The sequence below is a fragment of the Onychostruthus taczanowskii genome, unplaced genomic scaffold, assembly GCF_017590055.1.
Source record: "Onychostruthus taczanowskii isolate IOZ18803 unplaced genomic scaffold, ASM1759005v1 scaffold31, whole genome shotgun sequence".
Classification (NCBI taxonomy): domain Eukaryota; kingdom Metazoa; phylum Chordata; class Aves; order Passeriformes; family Passeridae; genus Onychostruthus; species Onychostruthus taczanowskii.
This window is the reverse complement of record NW_024500461.1, coordinates 8,226,141-8,246,604: the sequence shown is the minus strand read 5'-3', so window position 1 is coordinate 8,246,604 and position 20,464 is coordinate 8,226,141. Positions and strand designations below refer to the sequence as shown.

The 20,464-nt window shown below is 36.6% G+C and overlaps 1 protein-coding gene across 6 annotated transcripts in view; it reads left to right on the top strand.

Moving 5' to 3' along the window:
• UHRF1BP1L (UHRF1 binding protein 1 like) overlaps positions 1–17,768 on the top strand; it is a 47,670-nt gene extending 29,902 nt beyond the window's left edge. For 5 of the 6 annotated variants that reach the window (XM_041409810.1, XM_041409808.1, XM_041409811.1 and 2 more), the window contains 10 exons: positions 34–175; positions 875–1,068; positions 3,051–4,549; positions 5,034–5,209; positions 6,520–6,656; positions 7,358–7,508; positions 11,449–11,705; positions 13,877–13,985; positions 14,879–15,048; positions 15,731–17,768. In XM_041409810.1, the coding sequence (XP_041265744.1) occupies positions 34–175; positions 875–1,068; positions 3,051–4,549; positions 5,034–5,209; positions 6,520–6,656; positions 7,358–7,508; positions 11,449–11,705; positions 13,877–13,985; positions 14,879–15,048; positions 15,731–15,856 (2,961 nt within the window). In that variant the 3' untranslated portion in view covers positions 15,857–17,768. The remainder of the gene's footprint in view (positions 1–33; positions 176–874; positions 1,069–3,050; positions 4,550–5,033; positions 5,210–6,519; positions 6,657–7,357; positions 7,509–11,448; positions 11,706–13,876; positions 13,986–14,878; positions 15,049–15,730) is intronic. The other variant, XM_041409812.1, reaches the window with a different exon arrangement.
• Positions 17,769–20,464: the final 2,696 nt, after the last annotated feature.

Here is a 20,464-nt window from a genome sequence, read left to right as displayed (position 1 = left end):
TGTTTTAATGAAATAATCTTTTATCATTTACAGGTTTCAACAGCAGACCAGTGTCGTTCTTCCCCTAAAGCTCTGATCTCTTGCAATAAAAAGTCACTTTATCTTCCACCAGAAATGCCAGCCATTCATATTGAATTCACTGAATATTACTACCCAGATGGAAAGGACTTTCCTAGTAAGACTTTTTTTTTTATTACTGATGCCTAAATTTTGTGTGTTACTTTCACCGTTGTGAAGCTCAAAGCTTGGAAATAGGTAATGGCTTTCTAAAATAGATAGAGTACAAGACTGCTCCATTTGCACAGTGCTTGCTTCTGCACATTCCTATTAATACTATTTTTTATAAACATAGTTGTTCAGTGTGAAAATACTGGCAGTGTTTTTACTGGCACATGAATTATTCATTCTCCACCATCCACATATTGTTTCTGCAATTTCACTGTCTGACTACATAAAAGAGCTCAAACGATTGCAACAATACCTAAAATGCAATGAAGAGCTGCTGGAGTTATTTGTAGGAATATGTTCTGTGGCTGGCCTTGTTTTATATACGGAAATGTTAGTGGATTTCTTGGGGATGGAACTTGATGACAGCAAATTTCCTCTATAGTGAGAATTTCTCCCCATTTCTTCAGACTTAATTCTATTCTTCGTATTTTACACTCAAAAATTCTGTTGCTTTCTTGGAGTGAGAGAAAGAAGCATCGCTTCAGGTATCCCCTAACAATTAATTCTTCTTGAGACCAAAGGACTGAGTTTCTGTTCTTTCTCTGATGAAAAGTACTGGTGAAAATGTAAGTTGGCAATCATTTAAAAACCCAACCCGTAAACATTTTACTTATTCTCATGGTTTCGTTTTTTTTTTCTCTTTTAGTTCCATGTCCAAATTTGTATGGTCAGCTGAATGCTTTACAATTCACTCTGGATCAGAGAAGTATTCTTTGGCTAAACCAGTTTGTGCTGGATTTGAAACAGAGTCTTATTCAGTTCATGGCCATGTACAAGTTAAATGACAATTCAAAATCAGATGAACATGTTGATGTGAGAGTGGATGGACTAATGATAAAGGTACGCTGTCATTGAGTAGGGTTTTTTTGGTTTCTTGGAAGAATATTTTTTTTATTCTCTTACAAATACCTACATAAATGAAAAAACCCTTCTCTAAAAAACTCTGCAGAATATGATTGTTTGAAGACAGACATCTTGTTTCCTGTTCTTCTTCATCCGTGTCCTGGTATTTTAGTTTGGGTATTCTGGTTTTGTCTTCAAGACCTGAGTGGGAATGGTAACAAATTATTTCCCTGTGGTCAACGAACTTTACATAGCAGAGCTAAAAAGAAATTGAGCACTAAAGTAAAAAAACAAGTGAAAAATTAATATTTGTACTCTGTGTCAATGCAAAGGTCTTCCCTTGTTCCTCTGGTTGTATTCTATCAAAGCTCTTTTGTCTTGTTGGTGAATGCTTTAGAGTAAAGAAAGCAGTTCATCTGATATTTCCTTCTCCAAAACCCATTCTCACCATTTTCTGTTTCATGCTGGCTGTCGGTGTAGTTCAGGTACATGAGTTCTCTGTATGCTTATTCCAGAGGATCACCATTTTCTGTTTCATGCTGGCTGTTGGTGTAGTTCAGGTGATGCTTGTTAATCCAGCTGAATATCAAATTTTTGCTTCCCTTGTCTTTCCTTCTTTGTAAAAAAAGGATTATTGAGCAGATAAATTTCCCACCCATCCCATGTTTGCATTGAGTGTTTCATTGTACGGTTTCCAAGGTTCAGAGGTGAACAAAATTAGTCTCTTCAGTGTTGCCCACAGGAGAGGTTCCAAGGACTCTAAAAAGTCAGCATATGGAGAGATGGTTATCTTTCTAAGCTCTTGCTACATCCTTAATGGGACTTTACAAAGACATGGTTTCTACTGAATAGAAACAGTTATTAAGAGCAAACAACTGGAAATCTGCAAATGTAGATTAATCTGATATTGAATTATTATATGGGAATAGCCTACTAAACTATGAGAGGATAAAAGTATTCTTACATCCCTCAAACCTTGATTCATAATAATTATGTCACCCTGTATTAACAGCATTATTTTTGTTCAAGCAAATGATGAATTGATGTTTACATATCATATGGTTAATTATTTTATTTAGGTTTTTTTTTTCTGAGTCCTTGTATTTAAATGAAGAAGCTTCATAACTCCCATCTTTGTGTCTTTAGGGATGATTTTTTACTCCTACTTTCTAGATTCAGAATGGAGATGTTGTGATAGAAGGCAGTGTCACTGATAATAGCAAAACTAGAGTGGCCAAGGTTCATGTTAACAATTTAAGATTCAGGATTTGGCATAAAACAAGTTTACTTTAAAATGTGCACTGAAAATACACAAGTTAATTACAGTGTGCTGAACTATTTTTTGTTCTTTAGGAATTGAGATATATTACTATTTTTCTGGTGAAACAAATGTATTATGATTATCAGATAATTGTCAAAAATACCTGATCTGTATTCTTCAATATTAAGAATATTAGCTGCATTGGTACATCTAACTGTTTGCTTGTATCTTAACAAAGAAATAAAATACTGTATGGTGAAAAACCCTATCTGACATGCCAGATTGAACTCCAAATTATAATTCTCTGTTTCTCAAAGCTGTAAATTTTGGAAACACTTTAAGAAATGTTCTACCAAGCTGCTCTTGAGTTGAGGAAATGAGCCACTTCAGCCAATATAGCTGAACTAAATTTAAGACCTTCAGATAAGAAAAGCCTGAGACCCTTATGTTTTTGTGCAAATATTGATGAAAAGCCTGAGACCCTTATGTTTTTGTACAAATATTGATGCCACAGCATTCTTCTAAAAATGAGAGAGAACATAAATCATAGTCTGTGAGCCTGACTTATCCCTGTTCTGTTTCACTGTACTTGATTTCTCATAAAACTATAATTATAATCCTTTGTATCAGCTGTCATGGCTATTATTTGGTTTCTTTAATTGTGTACCTTGTTAATCTATATATTTTTAACTAGAAAAAATGTATTTCTCCCTTGCAGATCATCATCCCATTTGAAAACAAACCTGAAATTCATAAAGATCAACCTCGTGCACTTTCCATTCAAAGTTCAGAGATGATTGCTACGAATACCAGATGCTCACCGAACTGCAGACACTCTGATCTAGAAGCTTTGTTTCAGAACTTCAAGGACTCCGAATTTTTTAGCAGAAATTTCACCACTTTTCCTAAGTCCCCTAAAAATTTTAATCTTTTACATCCAATCTTCCAGAGACATGCTCATGAACAAGATACCAAAATGCATGATGTCTATAAAGGTTATGTCATTCCAGAATTGAATAAATGTGCACTAAAGACATCTGCAGCTACTGATGTTTGGGCCATGCATTTTTCCCAGTTTTGGATAGATTACGAAGGAACGAAAAGTGGGAAAGGCCGGCCAATAAGCTTTGTGGACTCTTTCCCGCTTTCACTTTGGATTTGCCAGCCAATAAGATTTGCAAAGTCACAAAAAGAGCTTGTATCCCGCAATCAGACAGCCTTGAACATTCCAAAAAGTGAATCTAGTGATCTCTCTAATAGATTGCAACGTAAGAAACTTCTGAAGGAGTATTACAGCAGTGAATCAGAACCCTCGACCAATGGCATTCAAATGTCTGAGACTTCAGGAGTGCTTTCTGAAAGCTCTTCCTCTGATGCAGATGTACATGTTCTTGTCCATGTTCAAAAACATGTAAGCGTGCAGATCAATCACTACCAGTATCTTTTTTTGCTGTTTCTCCATGAATCTCTTGTATTGCTCCTGGAAAACTTAAGGAAGGACGTAGAGGCAGTGACAGGAAAACCTGCAAAGCAAACAGATGTCTGCATTGGGATTCTACTGAAAAGTGCAGAAGTAGCCTTACTGCTCCATCCAGTGACTCAGGGAAACTCTTGTAAATCTTCTGTTGAGGAAAAAGGAAGTCCCATGGCATCAGAACTCTCCCCTGTAGGAAATGGGGAAACTCTTACTTCAGAGAGTAAATTAGTTGGTAGTAAGATAGTGGAAGCCAGTATTACTAATTTTGGTTATGTAAATGACTGCAAGCCTCTGAATGCTGAAGTTAATAAAGGAATTTTAATAGATCCTCTTTTGTTTAAATCAGACAGTAATATGGATTTTCAGAAAGCAATGTCATTTTCCGATGATGCATCAGATAAAGGTTTGGGAGATACAAGTGAAGGAGGAAGCAGTGGACTTTTTAGTAGAAGTGATTCAGAAGAGGTCTGTGGACCTCTAAGTGAGAAAAGTAGTTTGAATCCTAGGGATTCGGTGTCCATTCTAAATAAGAGAGAAGATTCTACTGAATTTTTCATTGATAAGGAGGATGACAGAAACATATTCTCAAATAAGTTAAATGAACAGGAAGGCACAACTGAAGGCTGTCCTAACCAAGTCGCTGACTTGGAAACAGAAACTGCCTTAGAATCTGAAGAACTTGAAATCAACAAAGACAAAGTGGCTTCAGTTAAAATGTTTTCATCCCACTCTTCTTCAAGGTATAGAAAATTAATACTAAAACAGTTTTCCTACTCTTTGAAAATATTTAGAAATCTTGTTGGCTACAGACTTCTAGTACTTTCAGCAGTCAGGAAGGGAACATCTTAAGAGTTGGACTCTGTGGTCCTTCCAACTCAGACTGTTCTGTGATTTGATTCTGTGTTCTAGCAGATTAAAATTTTTAAAGCATGCAAAAAGTTATGCAGTATCCAGCATCCAGTGAAAGTTAAAATGAAGTGTTAGTTAATTGATTTAAACTATTTACTTTTAGCTTAAATGTTAGTAAATATGTATTGAGAGAAGTATTGGCATAAATACCTAGATGAATATATGAGGTTTGTACATTTACCTCTTCTTGTCAAAGGATTATTGAATAATCAGACTTTCATTTACATCTTGCTTGGTTTAGAGGAATTTTTAAAGTAACTGCTATGTATTATTTAATTTAAATAATAATTTCCTCATATCTTTATATTTTAAAAGTGCTAAGCCTAAGGAACGCTGCTCGTCCAACCTCCCTGCATTCTCTGTTTCTTACAAAAATATGAAGAGAAGTCCATCACAAGTCTCTGTGGATACCATCTCTATTGATAGTATGATGCTAGAGGATCATTTGATAGAGAGTGATGGAAGTGATAGTCAAAGCTTTCTGGAGAAAGGTAAACAGGTTTAACAAAATATTTTTAAGCAATACATGAAAATGTTGTTAGTTATTAAAGTCATGCTCAAAAGGATTCTAGTCCAGCAAATCCTGCATACTTTACAAGACTATTTCTGTTACCGTCACCAGTAATATCAAGTGTATTCAGCATATATAATTTCAGGGGAAAGCAATAATGTGCACTACTTAAGCAGCACTATTTAATTTTAACACTGCTTAATTTTCCTGTCTTAAGGAAAGTAAGAGCATTCAAGTGCTGTGTTGCAAATCTGAATTAGGCAGAACTTATTCCTTGCTATGCTTGAAAGCAACTGCTTTGCCTGCAATACTTACAGGTTGGAGCCTGAATCAGTGTTACACTTGAAGTGGTAAAGAAGCTTTCATTTTAGAAGGGGATGAAAAAGAAACGAGTTTTCACTAGTACTCACCATCCTAATTACCAGTCAGATAAGTTTGGTAGTCTCCTTGCAGCTCATCCCTCAAGGATTATTTCCCTAGTATTGACTGTGTAATAGCAGGTATTTGTCCAATTTTTGCTCATCTGTGTATATACTGATGAAATAGTTTTCCCATGTCAGGGAATAGAGAAAGAAGACCTTATTGCTACCTCTTTTCTGATAATTTGCATAAGACTGGGTTTTTTTCTGTAGCATTTCTCTTCAGTCTAGAGCAATAATGAGAAGACTGCTTCACTTGCAAGCCTGTTACATATTTGAATTGTAGGAGTATTCCTGCATGTGCTTATGTGGGAGTATGCCATGAAATACATTTTCCATTTTAAATAACCTTTATATGTCTTTTTAGCTTGTTAAACAATATTTAACTGCAGATTAAGTATCTATGCCTTCCAATTGTCAAGGAAACACTATCATGATTATGACTGCTCTAATGAAAATATATGTAGCTTATTTCTCTAGACATACAAGCATCTGCTCTAAAGGCACTGTGCAGTATTTTAGATACACAACTTGGAATTTTTTTTCCAGCTGCCTCACATTTATATTATTTGATGTGGAAGACTAAAAAATGCCTTCACATTTTTTTTTAACAATGCATGTAGAGTGCTCTATTGCTTTTGTCACTATATCTTGCTTTACTTTTGATTAGTATCTAGAACTTGGAACTCTCCGTAAGAGGAATGGATTTGGCAGTTCAGTCATAAATATTTGTTTAATAAGCCACTCAACTCATATTGAAAAATGAGTTAATGTGTGCATTCACTAACAGACACTGACTTTATTCTTAATGTAAGAGTGATTGAGATTATGCTGTGCTAACTTTGCCTTTTTTCTGATGTGTATTTGGAAGGTATTACAGCCATAAACTATCAAAGCCCATCAGAAAATGTCCATGAAGGAGGCACAGTGATGGAGAATTGTGATGGGTCATCTCCAGATGCCATGAGTGCTGCTTCAGAAAATGCCCATGAGACTAGTGAAGAAATGGTAATGTTATTGTATCCCATTAGAATACATGATTATGTAAATTAAACTTTAAAGCACAACTAAAATGTCTCCTTTTAGAGGTGATTTTTTGAGTCATTGGAAAAATGAACGCAAAATATTAGTAATGATGATGGATACATATCTTCTGATACCAAAACTGAGTTAAAACTGGCTTCTACTTATTTTTTAAACATACTGGAACCCAGTAAATAGAGAAAAAGGGCCGACTACTATACAGATAGCCAAAGTTTAGTAGCCTGTCCTAGCTTTTTAACCTGGTTTGATTCAGCACTGCAAGTGCTTGGTTGTGCTTATGATATGCATACAGTTGAATGCAGTTGTAGGTAATGTCAGATACGTGATGTCAAGTATCACATAGGTCATGTGCTTCTCTGTCAGTAAGGAAACTCTGTCTCACTTCCATGGCTTTTCTAGCCAGTTCTGAATTGGCATCAGTAGGGTATAAATACAAGTGTCTGTCTTCAGACAGGCTGTTGAGCAATCCATTATGAAGCCAATGTGTACAAAAAGAAAATAATAAAAAAATGAGAAAACATTTTGCTTCTCTGTGAGCAAGGGTTTTCAATTCAAAGGGTTGTTTTCCTTTTGTGATGAAAAAGGTTTAGACGTACCTTACAAATAATAATCACTGTAAATTCATTTTATAATCTTATATTATTTTATCTGGATTTTGTTCACAGATGTCTGTTGTGGTTTTTCAAGTATTTGGTGTTAATGGTGAAATTGATATCAGAGGAGAAGACACAGAAATATGCTTACAGGTCAACCAAGTGGTACCAAACCAACTAGGAAATATTGGTGTTCGACAGTATCTGTGCAACAGAACTGTTGGTAAGAATTAACAATTCAGTGCGTTGAAATTGAAGCTGGAAATATTTGATCTAAGTAAATAAAAATGCAAACACAGTTTTATGTTAGACTAGCATCTCTTTTATGCTAGTTTAGAACTCTGATTTCTTTCTTCATTGCCATACATTAAAAAGGAAGAATAAATAAATGGAAGTGTGTATGATCATGTGGGTAAAAAGGTGCATTGTATTGAATTCTGGTCATTAGTTTGCTTTTTTGAAAATGAAGTAAGCTTCATTATGTGCTGGTTTTGGCTGGGGTAGAATTAATTGTATTCATAGTGAGTGGTATGGGGCTATGTTCTTGGATTTTGTTTTCTGTATTAAACTGTCTTTGTCTTAAGCCACAAGTTTTCTTGCTTTTACCCTTCCAGTTCTCTCCCTGATCCCACTGGTGGGGGGTGAGCGAGAGGTTGTGTGGGGCCTGGCTGCTGGCAGGGTGGAACCAGGACACATTGCATTGTGTTACTGTTTCGTGAAGATGGAACTCCTTATGACTCTAATAGTACTTTGCTTTATGTACCTTCTTTTGAAGGAATGTTTCTTTTTTTCAAGATCAGTTTCTCTAGATTAAATGACACACAGAGTTTAAACAGGCTTATAATATGTAGTTTAATAAAACTTTAAAAATTTTCTCTGTCAGGAAATATGAGCTTTAAAGACAGATGACTGTTTTTAGTTTGGTTTGGGTTGGGGTTTTTTGTTTGTTTTGGTTTTTTGGGAGTTTTGTTTGTTGGTTGTTTTTGGGTTTTTTAAGCTTAATACAAAGAATGTAGTTTCATGCCAAATATTTGCAAGCAAGATCAACCAGTGTCTTGTCAGAGCTGTTCTTGGGCATGAGTATAATATATACACACTTTGCCAGAAAAACCAAGTTCTCATGGATGAGGTGTTTTCCTTGGTATGATGTATTGGTGTGGCAGCTCATGTCACGCTTTGCTTCCCTCTGCCAGCCTTCTACATGGATTGCTGGATGTCAACTCTGTTGCACTATAGGGTTTTTGGGGCAGGTCTCTGACGCACCTGCTTCTGGTTCAGTTCCTTTCCAAGGAAATAGCTATAGCAGCTGTTGGCTGCCATTTCCTTATTCCAGCCTTCAATCAGCATGGCTTTTGTACAGGAGGTGCTTCAGCTTCAGAGGTGGTACAACCTCTGATCCCCTGGCTAAAGAACACATTTGCTGGTAAGCTGAGCCACTGCCAGCAGCTGCTGCTTGAGCAGCTGTTGCATGATGTTGTAGTCAAGCATCTGAAGGCTAGGAGAAGATCCAGCAGGGAGGAGTCATGGCTGACCCTCGGTTCATACAGCAGACAAATTGACTTCTGGTTATCTGCCATATCCTCTGTAAAAGCTGGAGGGAGTAAATAACATGAACATGCCACCTTCCTGCTCTTGTTTGTATCTACAACTGGAGCCTCTGATAATGATAATGCTTCTCAGCTGATAATGAGAGGCTTGTGCACTGTCTAATTATTTTGTGTATAGAAAGGGTATAGCATGATTGGAATCTCCAAATACTTCCACTTTATATCTCTTCCTTTCTCTTTCTGGCAGGTACCTGAATGGGTGAGCCAACACTTTTTTTGGTTTTTTATACATTGCCGGTCACTCCTATTCTGTAATGTACATCTTCTCTCCACTGATCTTTTCACTTCACTGTGATTTCTGTGCTGTCAGGAATCTTCTGCTGCTGCTTCCTGTGTCCCATATTCATTTCTATTAGAACTAAAAGAGAAAAAGTTTGGAAAAAGCTTGAGAATCAGATCAAAAGAGACTGTTTAAAAGAGTTAATAGTAACAAAATACAACTAAAAGAACAGGTGAGCAAATGTGTACGATAATATCCCAATAAAAGCAACCTCCCTCTTCAAGACCTTTAATAAAACTTTCCAAGTGCTGCATTAACAATTGAAACTGGTAATCTGAGGAACCATGCAATGCAGTGAATACTCAACTTATAATTACAGTCTACAAGATGTTCTGGATGAAAATAACCATTTAAAATCTACTATACTGTTAATGCAGTAGGTGTAAAAAGGGAAGAATGTGGCTAAAAGTGGGACTAAGTTGAGGGCGACATGGCAGCTGTGCAATTCCCTGCAGGCTGGATGCAGGACTGCAACTTTATCTGATCTTGCCTGGCAGCAAAACCAAAAGAAGGAGGGATGGAGTATGGCAGAAGTATTGTGGGAGGGCTGTGCTTTTACTGAGATCTTATCATGCTGAACCTGCTTGTTAAAAGGCAAAAGCAGTTCACAGCAGCTTCCAAATTTTGTAACGCATTTTTTACTCCATCTGCCCCTTTCAGGTATCTGCAAGATAACTAAAATTGACTCAAGGCTGAGACTTGAACCTGAATGTGTGTTCTTTTCCTCTGCTCTTTTTCTGTACTTTAGATCCTTCCAGCAATGATGCAGGCACTCTTTTCAGGTGCAGAAATACTTAAGGCACCTACTGCTTATTTCTTTATCTGTATGTGTGGGATGTATATTGATCCTTGAGGGAAACAAAGTTTCCCAAACCAGTTGCAGAGATTCACTGAACAGAGTGGTCATTATTCTTCTGTCTGGAGAGTGTCCCTTCTTTTCCTGGGCTGCTGGTAGTTTATTCACTTTTGTCTGGACTGAGCCTAAAAAGATAGTTGATACTTGCAGTATGGTTTTGGTTGGTTGCTTGGTTTCTGGGGTGGGTTTTTCTGGGGAAGGGGAATATGAGATTTAGCACTTCTTAAACATTGGAAAGATGGAAGGATGGAGTCATGGCTGTCAGTGTTGTGGAAACCTCTATTCACACAGGTAACAAAGGGAGAGATTCTTGTTCACAGCAGAGGCTGAAGACTCTCATGTACATCTTGTCGTTGGTCTTTATCAGCCCAGATCAACAGTATGTCCATCTACCCTGACCCTAGTGCCAGTAGATAAGGGCACAGGTCCTGACTCTGCTGCTGTGCCAGATCATCCATGAACCTCCACACTATACAGGAAGAGGAACCCAATTAATGTACAAATAGGAAAGCAAATCAATTACGTTGTCAGGCTGCTGTAGCTCTAGGCAGTGTCTGATGCATGATGAATTGACATAATGCGGTTGATTTTTCTTGAGTTTCTTTCTTGAGGTATCTTTCACCTTTCAATGCTTGTTTTTTCTGTTACTGTGATTGTGCTTCTTGTTGTAATTTCTGTAAGTCAGCCACATAGTGATGACATGACTTGAGAATCCCATGGGGTAACTATTTTATACAAAAAATGGTTACTGCTCACTGCCCCCCTGTCCACCCCGCAATCTGGTTACCTTACATTTTTAATTTAGTTTACTTTAGTTTAGTTTATTCTGGTTTTTAGGCTGAATGTTGTAATTGTCCTTACTGATTAAAGATGGGGAAATTAGCAAGAAAGTGCCAGAGTTTTTTAATGCTCAAGTCTATTGCCAATCAAGTAATGCATATGTGGTCATACTCTCTATCTTGCTGCATTGCTGTTTATGGTTCTTAAGTCAGGAACTTCAGCCTTTCCAAGAAAATACCTGCTCTCCTCAGAGAGTGAAGTGGCTTTAATGTTTTTCTGAATTGGAATTTAAGAGCTTAGTGGAAAAGTATGCAAAATTATGCAAAATAATTGGTTATCCGTCATCAAGACACCAAGGAAACAATTTTTTTTTGTAGATGGTGATACTTCTGCATTGTCATTTCTCTTGTCACAGTGAGGTACTAGCCCTTATATGTACTCTTTATTTTTGTACTTTGAAGTGCTATACTTAGAAATTTGCTCTGAAGTTCTGTATTTGCAACACTGCCTTTTATGAATAATAACTCTTTGGTACCTTTTGGAAAATCAGTTGGACAATAGAGGCGGAAATAATTACATCATAATTGATTTTCTGTACACTGCAAAATTTTAATGCAAATTTGTTTTCTTTTTGCAACAGGTTCTGACTGTAAATCTGTGGCTGGACCTGTTAATTCATCACCTGAGATTAGTCTGAGATGGGAAAGCGGGCCTAGTGCTGTTGTACATTCCCTGCTAGCTGTAAAAAATGGGTTTCTTCAGTGTCATGTGGAGAACTTCAGTGCTGAATTTCTAACATCATCTCTCACAAACATTCAGCATTTTCTAGAAGATGAAACTGTCGCAGAAGTGATGCCTATGAAGATAAAAGTTTCTAATGCAAGGATTAATTTAAAAGTATGTTAACAATGAGATACTTGGCTGCTCCAAAAAAAATTGTGTTCTTGTTTCTTTGATGATAAACTACTAATCTGGATGCAGTTAACTTCAAAGAAACTACTGTCATACTCTGAAAGGTCTTTAGATAACACTAAAACAATTTTAATATCCATAGATTTGTTTAGCTCTGTGGTATGGCTGGAGGGGAATTTTCTGCATGAACAAGCTATTTGCATTAATTAATGTTTTATACTTTTTTCCCCCTCTCCCAAATCTTTCTTGTAGAGTGATGGTGTCTGGGAATTTTATATGTAAGGTTCTAGAGGCACAATGTGGGTTTTTCTGGTTGGGCTTTTTTGCTTAGCAAAGGATATGGTTTTCTAATTACAAACAGTGGATTTTAAAGGTTATTTCTCTCTCCTAGCTGGAGGGTAGTTCTTGCAATGAAAGTTCTGTACAAACTAAGGAGAAAGGTTATTGAATTCCAGTACAAACCACTTGAACACAATCCAAATTTCATGTTCTTCTAGAAACAGATACTGAACAGTGCAAGCATTTTTCAGCACCATATCTTAACATAGTAACATTAAGAGGACACTTCTGCTCAAGTCTCCTAGGGGACTTTCTTTCAGCCATTTAAAAAAGATGGTGAGTTCGGTGCTGCACAACCACTGATTATAAAGAACAGTTTTTTGGGGGATGTAGAACAACAGAAAAACAAACATAAAGATAATGACTACAAACAGTTTTTTGGGGGATGTAGAACAACAGAAAAACAAACAAACATAAAGATAATTGCTTTGGACAGTAATAATCACCCATACAAACTTTGAACAAGGTGAAGATTGGAAGACCAGCTCCAGTTCTACATCTGGGGCTAAGGTCTTGAGTCTGCCAAGATCATTATTGACTGGAAAGGCAATTGTCTTGTGTTCTAGTCAAAATGCATCAGTATTCCTTCCCTCAGTGATACAACCCTTCTATCCCCTGAGGATCTTTGGGTACTCCTAGAGTTGTTCCTCCTCTACAGGATTAGCACAAGCATTTTCTCTAAGAGCTGTGAATCTGTTCCTCAGATTTCAGTGGATCACAAACATGAATGCCCAAATGCAAACAGCAAAACTTTTACACATAATCACTTGCATTTAAAACCAGGATTGTGCTGGTTTATTGGCAAGAAGGAAGACTTAAGGAAAATGTTCTTGAGAATGCAGCTGCTTGAGATGGAGAAGGTACAAACTGGCAACAAGATTCTACTTGGCAGCAAAAGCACCAAAGTGCTCACTCAGCGGTGCACACAAGTCATGGTGAAGTTACTCATGATGGTTGACAAACTGCAGATTTGACATAGAGATAATTCATGTTTATAGACTTGTTGGGTATTATAGAGTGAGAAGATATGGTTCAAATGTGTGCTGCATTGCCTATTCAATACAGTATGTTCTTTTATTTCTTCTGCGTGAGACTTCATGCAATGTGTTTCATGGCAGGGGAGGCATTTGAGAAAGATTATTGTTTGCATTTTCTGCTGCAATTTCAATGCTGTTTCAAGAAGCTTTGGAAGCTATATCTCAACAGCTTTCTTAGTACGCATTTAATGCTGATATGTATAGTTTCTGATTATACTGGCTTCGTTATTCTCTTTGACAGGGATAATGACCTATAAAGACTTCCTGGGGAGACCCCAAATAACTAATTTGTGAAGTTTCTCTTCTGTTAAATACAGTAGTATAACTAAACTGCAGTTGGTGTCATCCCAAACTAAATTCTGAAAAGACAAAATCTGCTCAGGAATGATAGCTGTACCCATTCAATCCTTAAATAGTTCAAGGGAAAATCAGACACTATATAGCACAGGCTTCTTATCTGTGACTCAGCTCCTGAGCTAACAAATGTCTTGAGTTGGGGTGTAATCTTATTGAGATGTCTGTAAAAAAAACACTTTGAAGTATTTTAGCTGGACTATATATTGACTTCAGCAGACTTACTCCAGAGATAATTTTGAGCCTTTAAAACAATCCCTGGGGGAAAAAAAAGGGAGCCAAAGTTTAGTGGAGATCCCATTAGAAAATTCTGCTTTGAAACATTCCCTTTCAAGTTTCATTAAATGCACTTATGTTAAAATAAACATCCTAATTATCTATTTTGATTTCTTTGTAAACTCATTTTTTATTATGTGTATTTTTTAGGATGACAGTCCACGTGAAAATCTTAAGGCGTCTGAGCTGGTACCCATAAAACTGCATATTGACATACTCTGGATAGAAAGAAATGATGATGGCACTTTCCTCATTAGAGGTTTGTATGTTGCTGTAGCTTGATAATTCAGTCATCCTGTTGTTTTTTCCTTTGTGCATAAATGTGACTAATTATGAAAAGATAACTGGTGATAATTTGTGTAAGCTGTGTTGCCATATGCCATAATTCTAAGTGTAGTCACAAAAAAGAAGATTGCCTTTTTGAATAGTGTGTTGGCTGTGATAACCCTGGAAGAAATAAAAAATATGCTTATAATGTCATCAGGATATGCTTCATCAGTGCATATCACTTTATCGTGATAAGTTTAGGGTTCCTTTGTTGCTACAAAGCAAACAAAAAAATTGCCTTTCTTTACAGAGTTCCAAGGTGGTTGTTGTCTTTGTTGTTTTGTGTTGCAGGTATTAGTAGAAACTACTGTAAAACCATGACCCTGATTTCTTCCCTTGATGTACAATAGTGTATTTTAACAGGTGTTATATAGTGTACTTCAGTTACAAATGCTAGCAAGTTTCTTTAATGCCAAGTAATTAAGGTTATTTTCTAATTAAAAACTTGATTCTGCAGGTTTATCTCACTGTGTCTTTAAATGTAAATGCAGTCTTGAGAGAGACCTGGAGACAGTATGTTAATAGCAATATTAATAGTTCTTCAATTTCTGATTATTCAGAGTGCATTTTCTGTGGTGATGATACAGGTTGGTATAAAAATGTATTTATTTGCTTCAGGCTGGAAGTTACCTATTGTTTCTTTCTTCCTCTAAAAGGTTATGAGTTTTGATTAAATTTTATTCTTAAATTTGATTTTGAGAGGCAAATATCAATATACTTAATATTATAAGTATATTTGTTTTAGGTGGGTTTAATTTTGTACTGATAAGAATAAAGCTTAAAATTTTTTTGACAAAACCCCTGCACACTATTTGTGTAATACAGACAATCAAAAAGTAAATGATGTGTCAAAGATGAAGAATTCAAGCAGCACATTGCAGCAAGCAGTGGGATCTGTTGAACATAAAACACAGGACCAAGCCACGCAAACTACTTGGGAAACACCCAGACCTTCTAAATCAAGCAGGGATTCATCTGACTTCCTTAAAAATGAGGTATAAAGAACTCATTTTGACTTCACTCTGCCCCCTCAAAATTATGTTAGAATCATTATTAATCATAGTTGTAAGGCTATCTGGAGGTAGGCCTGTGATGAACTTCTGTTTAGAAATCTGTTTGAGATGGAAAATATGGATTGTGGATATTATGGTGTGGTTCAGCAATTTAACACTGCTTTCTAAATAGTGTAATATTACACTGCACACTGACTCTTTTCCTTTATAACAGAGGGAATTTTATAAGGGAGTTTTCTTCTCCCCATCTCCCTCATTCCTGTACAACACAGCTATCAAAGACAAGGGACTTCACTGTTTGGTCAGATCCATACTTATCTATCAGTCATGCCCAGACTTTGAATGGATGATGACAGAACCCACACATTAATTTGGCTGGTTTTATCACTGGGTAAGAATCTGGTCCTAGAGCTCACAATCTTGGGTCATTTCCATTCTACTCCATTGCTGAAACACTGGCTATCCCACCTTTGGAGCTGATTGCATTAACTCTCTCCATGTTATACACTCACTGACTGAGAATCAGCTGCAATTGACTCAGCCTCAGCAAACCTCTGCCCAGCAGTGAATGGGAGCATTTGGTTTTTTAAAAGTTACTGAAATGGGAAAAGTCATCAGTATGGAGTTATACTAATAGCTTTCTTTTCTAACCCTTTCCTTTTAGCTTATTGAAGAAAATGAATGTCTCAAACAGGAACTGGCCAAAGCCAAAATGGCCCTTGCAGAGGTCCAAATGGAAAAAGATGCCCTGCTTCATCGCATGAAGAAGATGAATGTTGATCATCAGTAGGACACTGTTCTGTTGGTACAATGCATCATCATCATAACTGCAGGTGGTGGTGGCACCTAAAATACTGTCTGCAAATCACTTGAAAATGTGGTTATTTTTTTTTCTTACAGACAGTTTTCTCATTACAAAAAAAAAAATATTTGTGAACCAGGTACTCTTCTGAAATTTTCATTGAACATTGTAACATTTCTCAGCCCATTTTAAACTGAAATGACTTTGGAAAAATCAGTTTATACTGTACTTTATTAATTTACTGAGGAAAAATCATATCATCTACTTTTAATATTATCAAATGAAATGTTATTTTTAAAATGTTTTCTGAAAAGTGGATGGTTCTGCATTAAAAGAAGGTGCCTGGGTACATAACAGAGTCCATGTACCACGCCTCACTAACAAGGTGTACTTCTCTTTCTAAGGTTGTTATTTAATTGTTGCCAGAAGATACCTATAGAAGAGGTACCTTTGCACTATGATGATACAGGCTAGATCCTCTAGAATAGTATAGCTACTGAAAATTAAAATACCAGCCCTAAACTGGCCCTACATTCAGTGTAATTTGCCCCGAGAGGATTTTAAGTATCCTCTGGTGCTATAGAGTTCCATATATCCTTTCCATATGCACTCCTAAAACAAAACAGTAAATGCTGGAGAATTTAAATAAGAGGGCATACTACTGGGCTTTCCTTCTGCTTGAAGGTCCATTGTATCTGTACAGCTGATGTAATTTAGACATTCACACTTTATTTTTCCTTTCTCTGTGAAGAGGATATAGCCCTGATGTAGGATCTGGCCCTTTGTGACAGGTGAGCTTTGAGCCATTTTGCATGCATGTCTGATTCCTGCACAACTCATCAGACATGCCCAAGGATTTGGTTCAGTGTGTTTAAATAAATAATGTCAGTGCTTGTGAAGTGGGGAAATCCTACTGGGATTCATTAGTTGTATATTGCTCTTTTTTTGATAAAAAAGCTGTAGAGAATCACTTAATTACCCAAAGAAATTGTGAGATTACATGAAATGTAATTATACAGTTTAAATTATGGGTGATTTGTACAAATTGAACAATAATTTTCAGCTAAAAACTGGTACAGATTAATAAGTAAAAAAGCACAACACCGTAAAATAGAGACTATAAGAGTGTGCTTCTAAACAATTTAGGAAACAACATACAAAACCATACATGCCTGTAAGAGATTGTCTTTGCTGGAAGTAAAACTTGACTGAATAATTTAACTAGTGACCTTGAATCTGACAAATGAAAATCTTTTAATTGCTACCACAATTGTTTCTGCTCCATGGGATCTTGGAGGGAAGTTCTGCTTGTAGATAAGCAAACAAATCTCAGAAAGTATTTAGTATCCTGTGGTTTGACTTTGCATACTCAGGTTGTCAAACCAGTTTTAATTGTTTTCGTTAAAACTTTTCGGAGGACACATAATTTGCGCTGCTGGAAATAGTTATTGAAAGTGTGTAGATTTTAACCAAGAACTCTGTGGAGGAACTGGTTCAGGCACTATTTTAAAGCCTGCCATATGAAACCCTAGTTGAAACTCTTCTTAATTCCCATGGAAATTTTTATTTTATTATTCTGAATTAGATGAAAAAAATATACACACAATGTTTCTGTCAGAGAAATGAAATATTTGTATTTGAATAGTTATATAAGACAACACAGTATTAAATATGAGTGGTGCAATTTCACATAAATATGATGTCAGATTCAGGGGAGGAATTCTCCTTTGGTTTAACTCTGGTTGGTACTATTAAAGTAATTCTTATTTGGTTTATCCTTGCCAAGATCTAGTTGGAATTATTTTGAAGAAGGAATGTATAGAGTGCTTAGTAGCATGTTGCTAGAATATTGCATTGAGAATTATATAATTTTTAAAAAGAAATAAATAGCAATATCAAATGTCTGGGTATGTTTACTGCAAAAACTAAAAATTGCTTGTTTTGAGAAAAACCAATTGCAAAAAAAATCCAAAATGACAGCCCAAACTAGCCCGTCTCAGTACAGTTGTTGAAATTCAGAGTATCACTTCCTAGCACTTCATTGTCACTGAACACATTTCTACTTCATGGCCATTGCACAGTATTGAACATCACCTGTGGACAGTTCAGAGGAGATGAGTGTGCTTGGTTGTGAGCTTGACAATACTGATGCTGATAGTACATTGTCATTCTGAAATGAGTTTTGCTATTGAAAAAACTGCAGAGGGAGAGTTAATTTATTGATGTTTGAAAGTTAAACTAAACTCTAATTTTATGAAACTAACTAACTCTTTTTTTATGAAAAACCTCAGAATTAAAAAACAAAAGGCTTAGTTCATCCTCAAGGCTCTGCTAGTGTTCATAACCTCCTAGACAGGAAATTTGTATTATTAGTAGAGCCTCTTGCTTTTATTCTGCAAACACATAAATGGAAGATAGTTTGGAGAACCTCATTGTATATAGAAAACTGACTCCAGAAGTCTGGTAGGAAAAGTGTTACCGTGTTTTATTTTACATTTTCTATGGAAATTTAAACTGGTCTATAGTTTAGCTTAACACTCTTCATCTTGTTTAGAAATGCTGGTTTAATATCTAATGAAGCTTTCACATCAGCTCACCTGAAAGAGGCTGTGCCCTTTCCCAGGCTTGGTCACTGAATCTTTCTGGCATGTGCTGTGCCAGTTCTCACTGCAGCTCTAACTTTGTTGGTAAGCACCAGTTTCAAATCAAAATTTTGTGTGCTTACAGTATTACTTATAAAAGGCCTGGTGAAGAGGGAGTTTTTTAGAGATCATACCTGCTTGGGCCCCTTCTGCCTAAGTCCTTTATTTCCCAGTTCCATCAGCCATGTTCTGTGTACACTGTGTCACACAGGAATTTATTTGGGAGTCTTAATCTGGGATCACAAATGCTCTCTAAAGGATTCTACCAGCTGCAGAAAATTTCCTGTGTCTGCCATGATAATGGTTACCTTTATTCAAAATAATTTTTTAATAAATTTATGGAGAATGTGATAATAAAGACTTGTATTAAGCATCTGCAATTCCAAGAGTACCAAGTGTATGTAAGTATTGCAGAAGCAAACTCCCTGCAGTGACCAGATTTCAGGTAAGTAATAATGGACACTGGTTTCTATGTAAAATAATGTGGTTGCATTGGTCTAGTTCTTAAAATGTTCATCACAAAATACTTCAAGTGGACTTTCAGCTCACTGTTGTCATCTGCACATTTTAGAGAGTACGTCAGACTCCAGTTCAGCTGGTGGTATAAATGAATGTCTTTTTCTCTGCTGTAGGACAGAGCATCACCTTGCTGATATGTTAAGTACCAAAGAAATTGCTGTGAGATCCACTAATTCCCCCCTCCCAATAGGGAAATGAGTTTTTTGGCAGCCCTGCAATACAACCTTATCTTTTTTTAATTCCATCCCACGCCGCTTCACTTTTGCTGAGTGGCTTTTGAATAGCAGCCCAAGTTCCTGTGCCTCATTGTGAACCCCGTGGCAGGCTCTGTAGTGCTGAAGCACAGCTCTTGTGCGGAGGCTCGTGGCTCCCAGTGGTGCAGCACCAAGCAGCGTGCTCAGCTCACTCAGCTGAGTTCCCTGGCACTGACCTCCTCATCTTAGTGACAACAGGAAACCTGAGAGCACAAGCAGCACCTAGATTGTGCTAACTGGCATTAAGGCATGCAAAACTTGGACATGAATAGTGGTCTTTGCTGGAGGAACAAAGCTTTGTTTCTCAATAAAGTTAGGAGAAAGCGTAAAGATTGTTGGTAAATAAAAGCTGTGTAGTTACAGCTGTTTACAGTTTTAGGTATTTTTAGCATGCTTATATAAAAACTTAATTAAAATTGTTCTGATTTTAAAGTTTATGGAAGATATTTTTGAACACTTTAATATTTCAAGAACTTTTTTGCAACTCTCAGCTTCTCAAATACTATAGAATATCTTGCTGTTATGCTACTTGCTAGCTGAAACAAGCTGCAGGAGTTAAATCTTGAAAAATCAACTAAACTCTTGATAGCCTGTGCTCTCTTCCAAAATAAGGGGTAACTTCTGCATCCCAAAGAGATGAATCTTTCATATTGCCACCTAGGGTAGATAATAACTTCTTAAAAGGACGCTTTTTGGCTTTGTCTGCCATTGCCCAAGCCACTCCTAAGCAGTTACATTAAAGTTTCTGTATTTTATTATTCCTTCACTATCTCCTGCCTTTTTGTTTTGTTGCCATCGCTCATTTTAGTATGAGTGAAAGTGGAATATATGTGTTTCCTAAAGCTTTCTGCCATGTAATCTCAGTATTAAATCTTAATGTTGTCTTAACAATCTCTGAGAACATTGTTTTAGAAGTAAAAATAAGACGTACTTATGCTCTATCTTCTTTGAGAGTAAGATGGCAGTGTGTGGAGCATAATGCAAGAACTGGTTAATGCAGTTTTCCTAGGACAGAGTCTGTTTGAAACCACCATGATTTAATTTGAGTCAGATAATTGGTAAGTATTTTAAACATTTGACAGCGACATGGACAAATGACCACTTCGGAAGTGGTGGTCTGAGGCAGTAAGTGGTGAATAAAGAGGCAGCCTCTGCACAACCTATCTGTGGAACAAATCTGC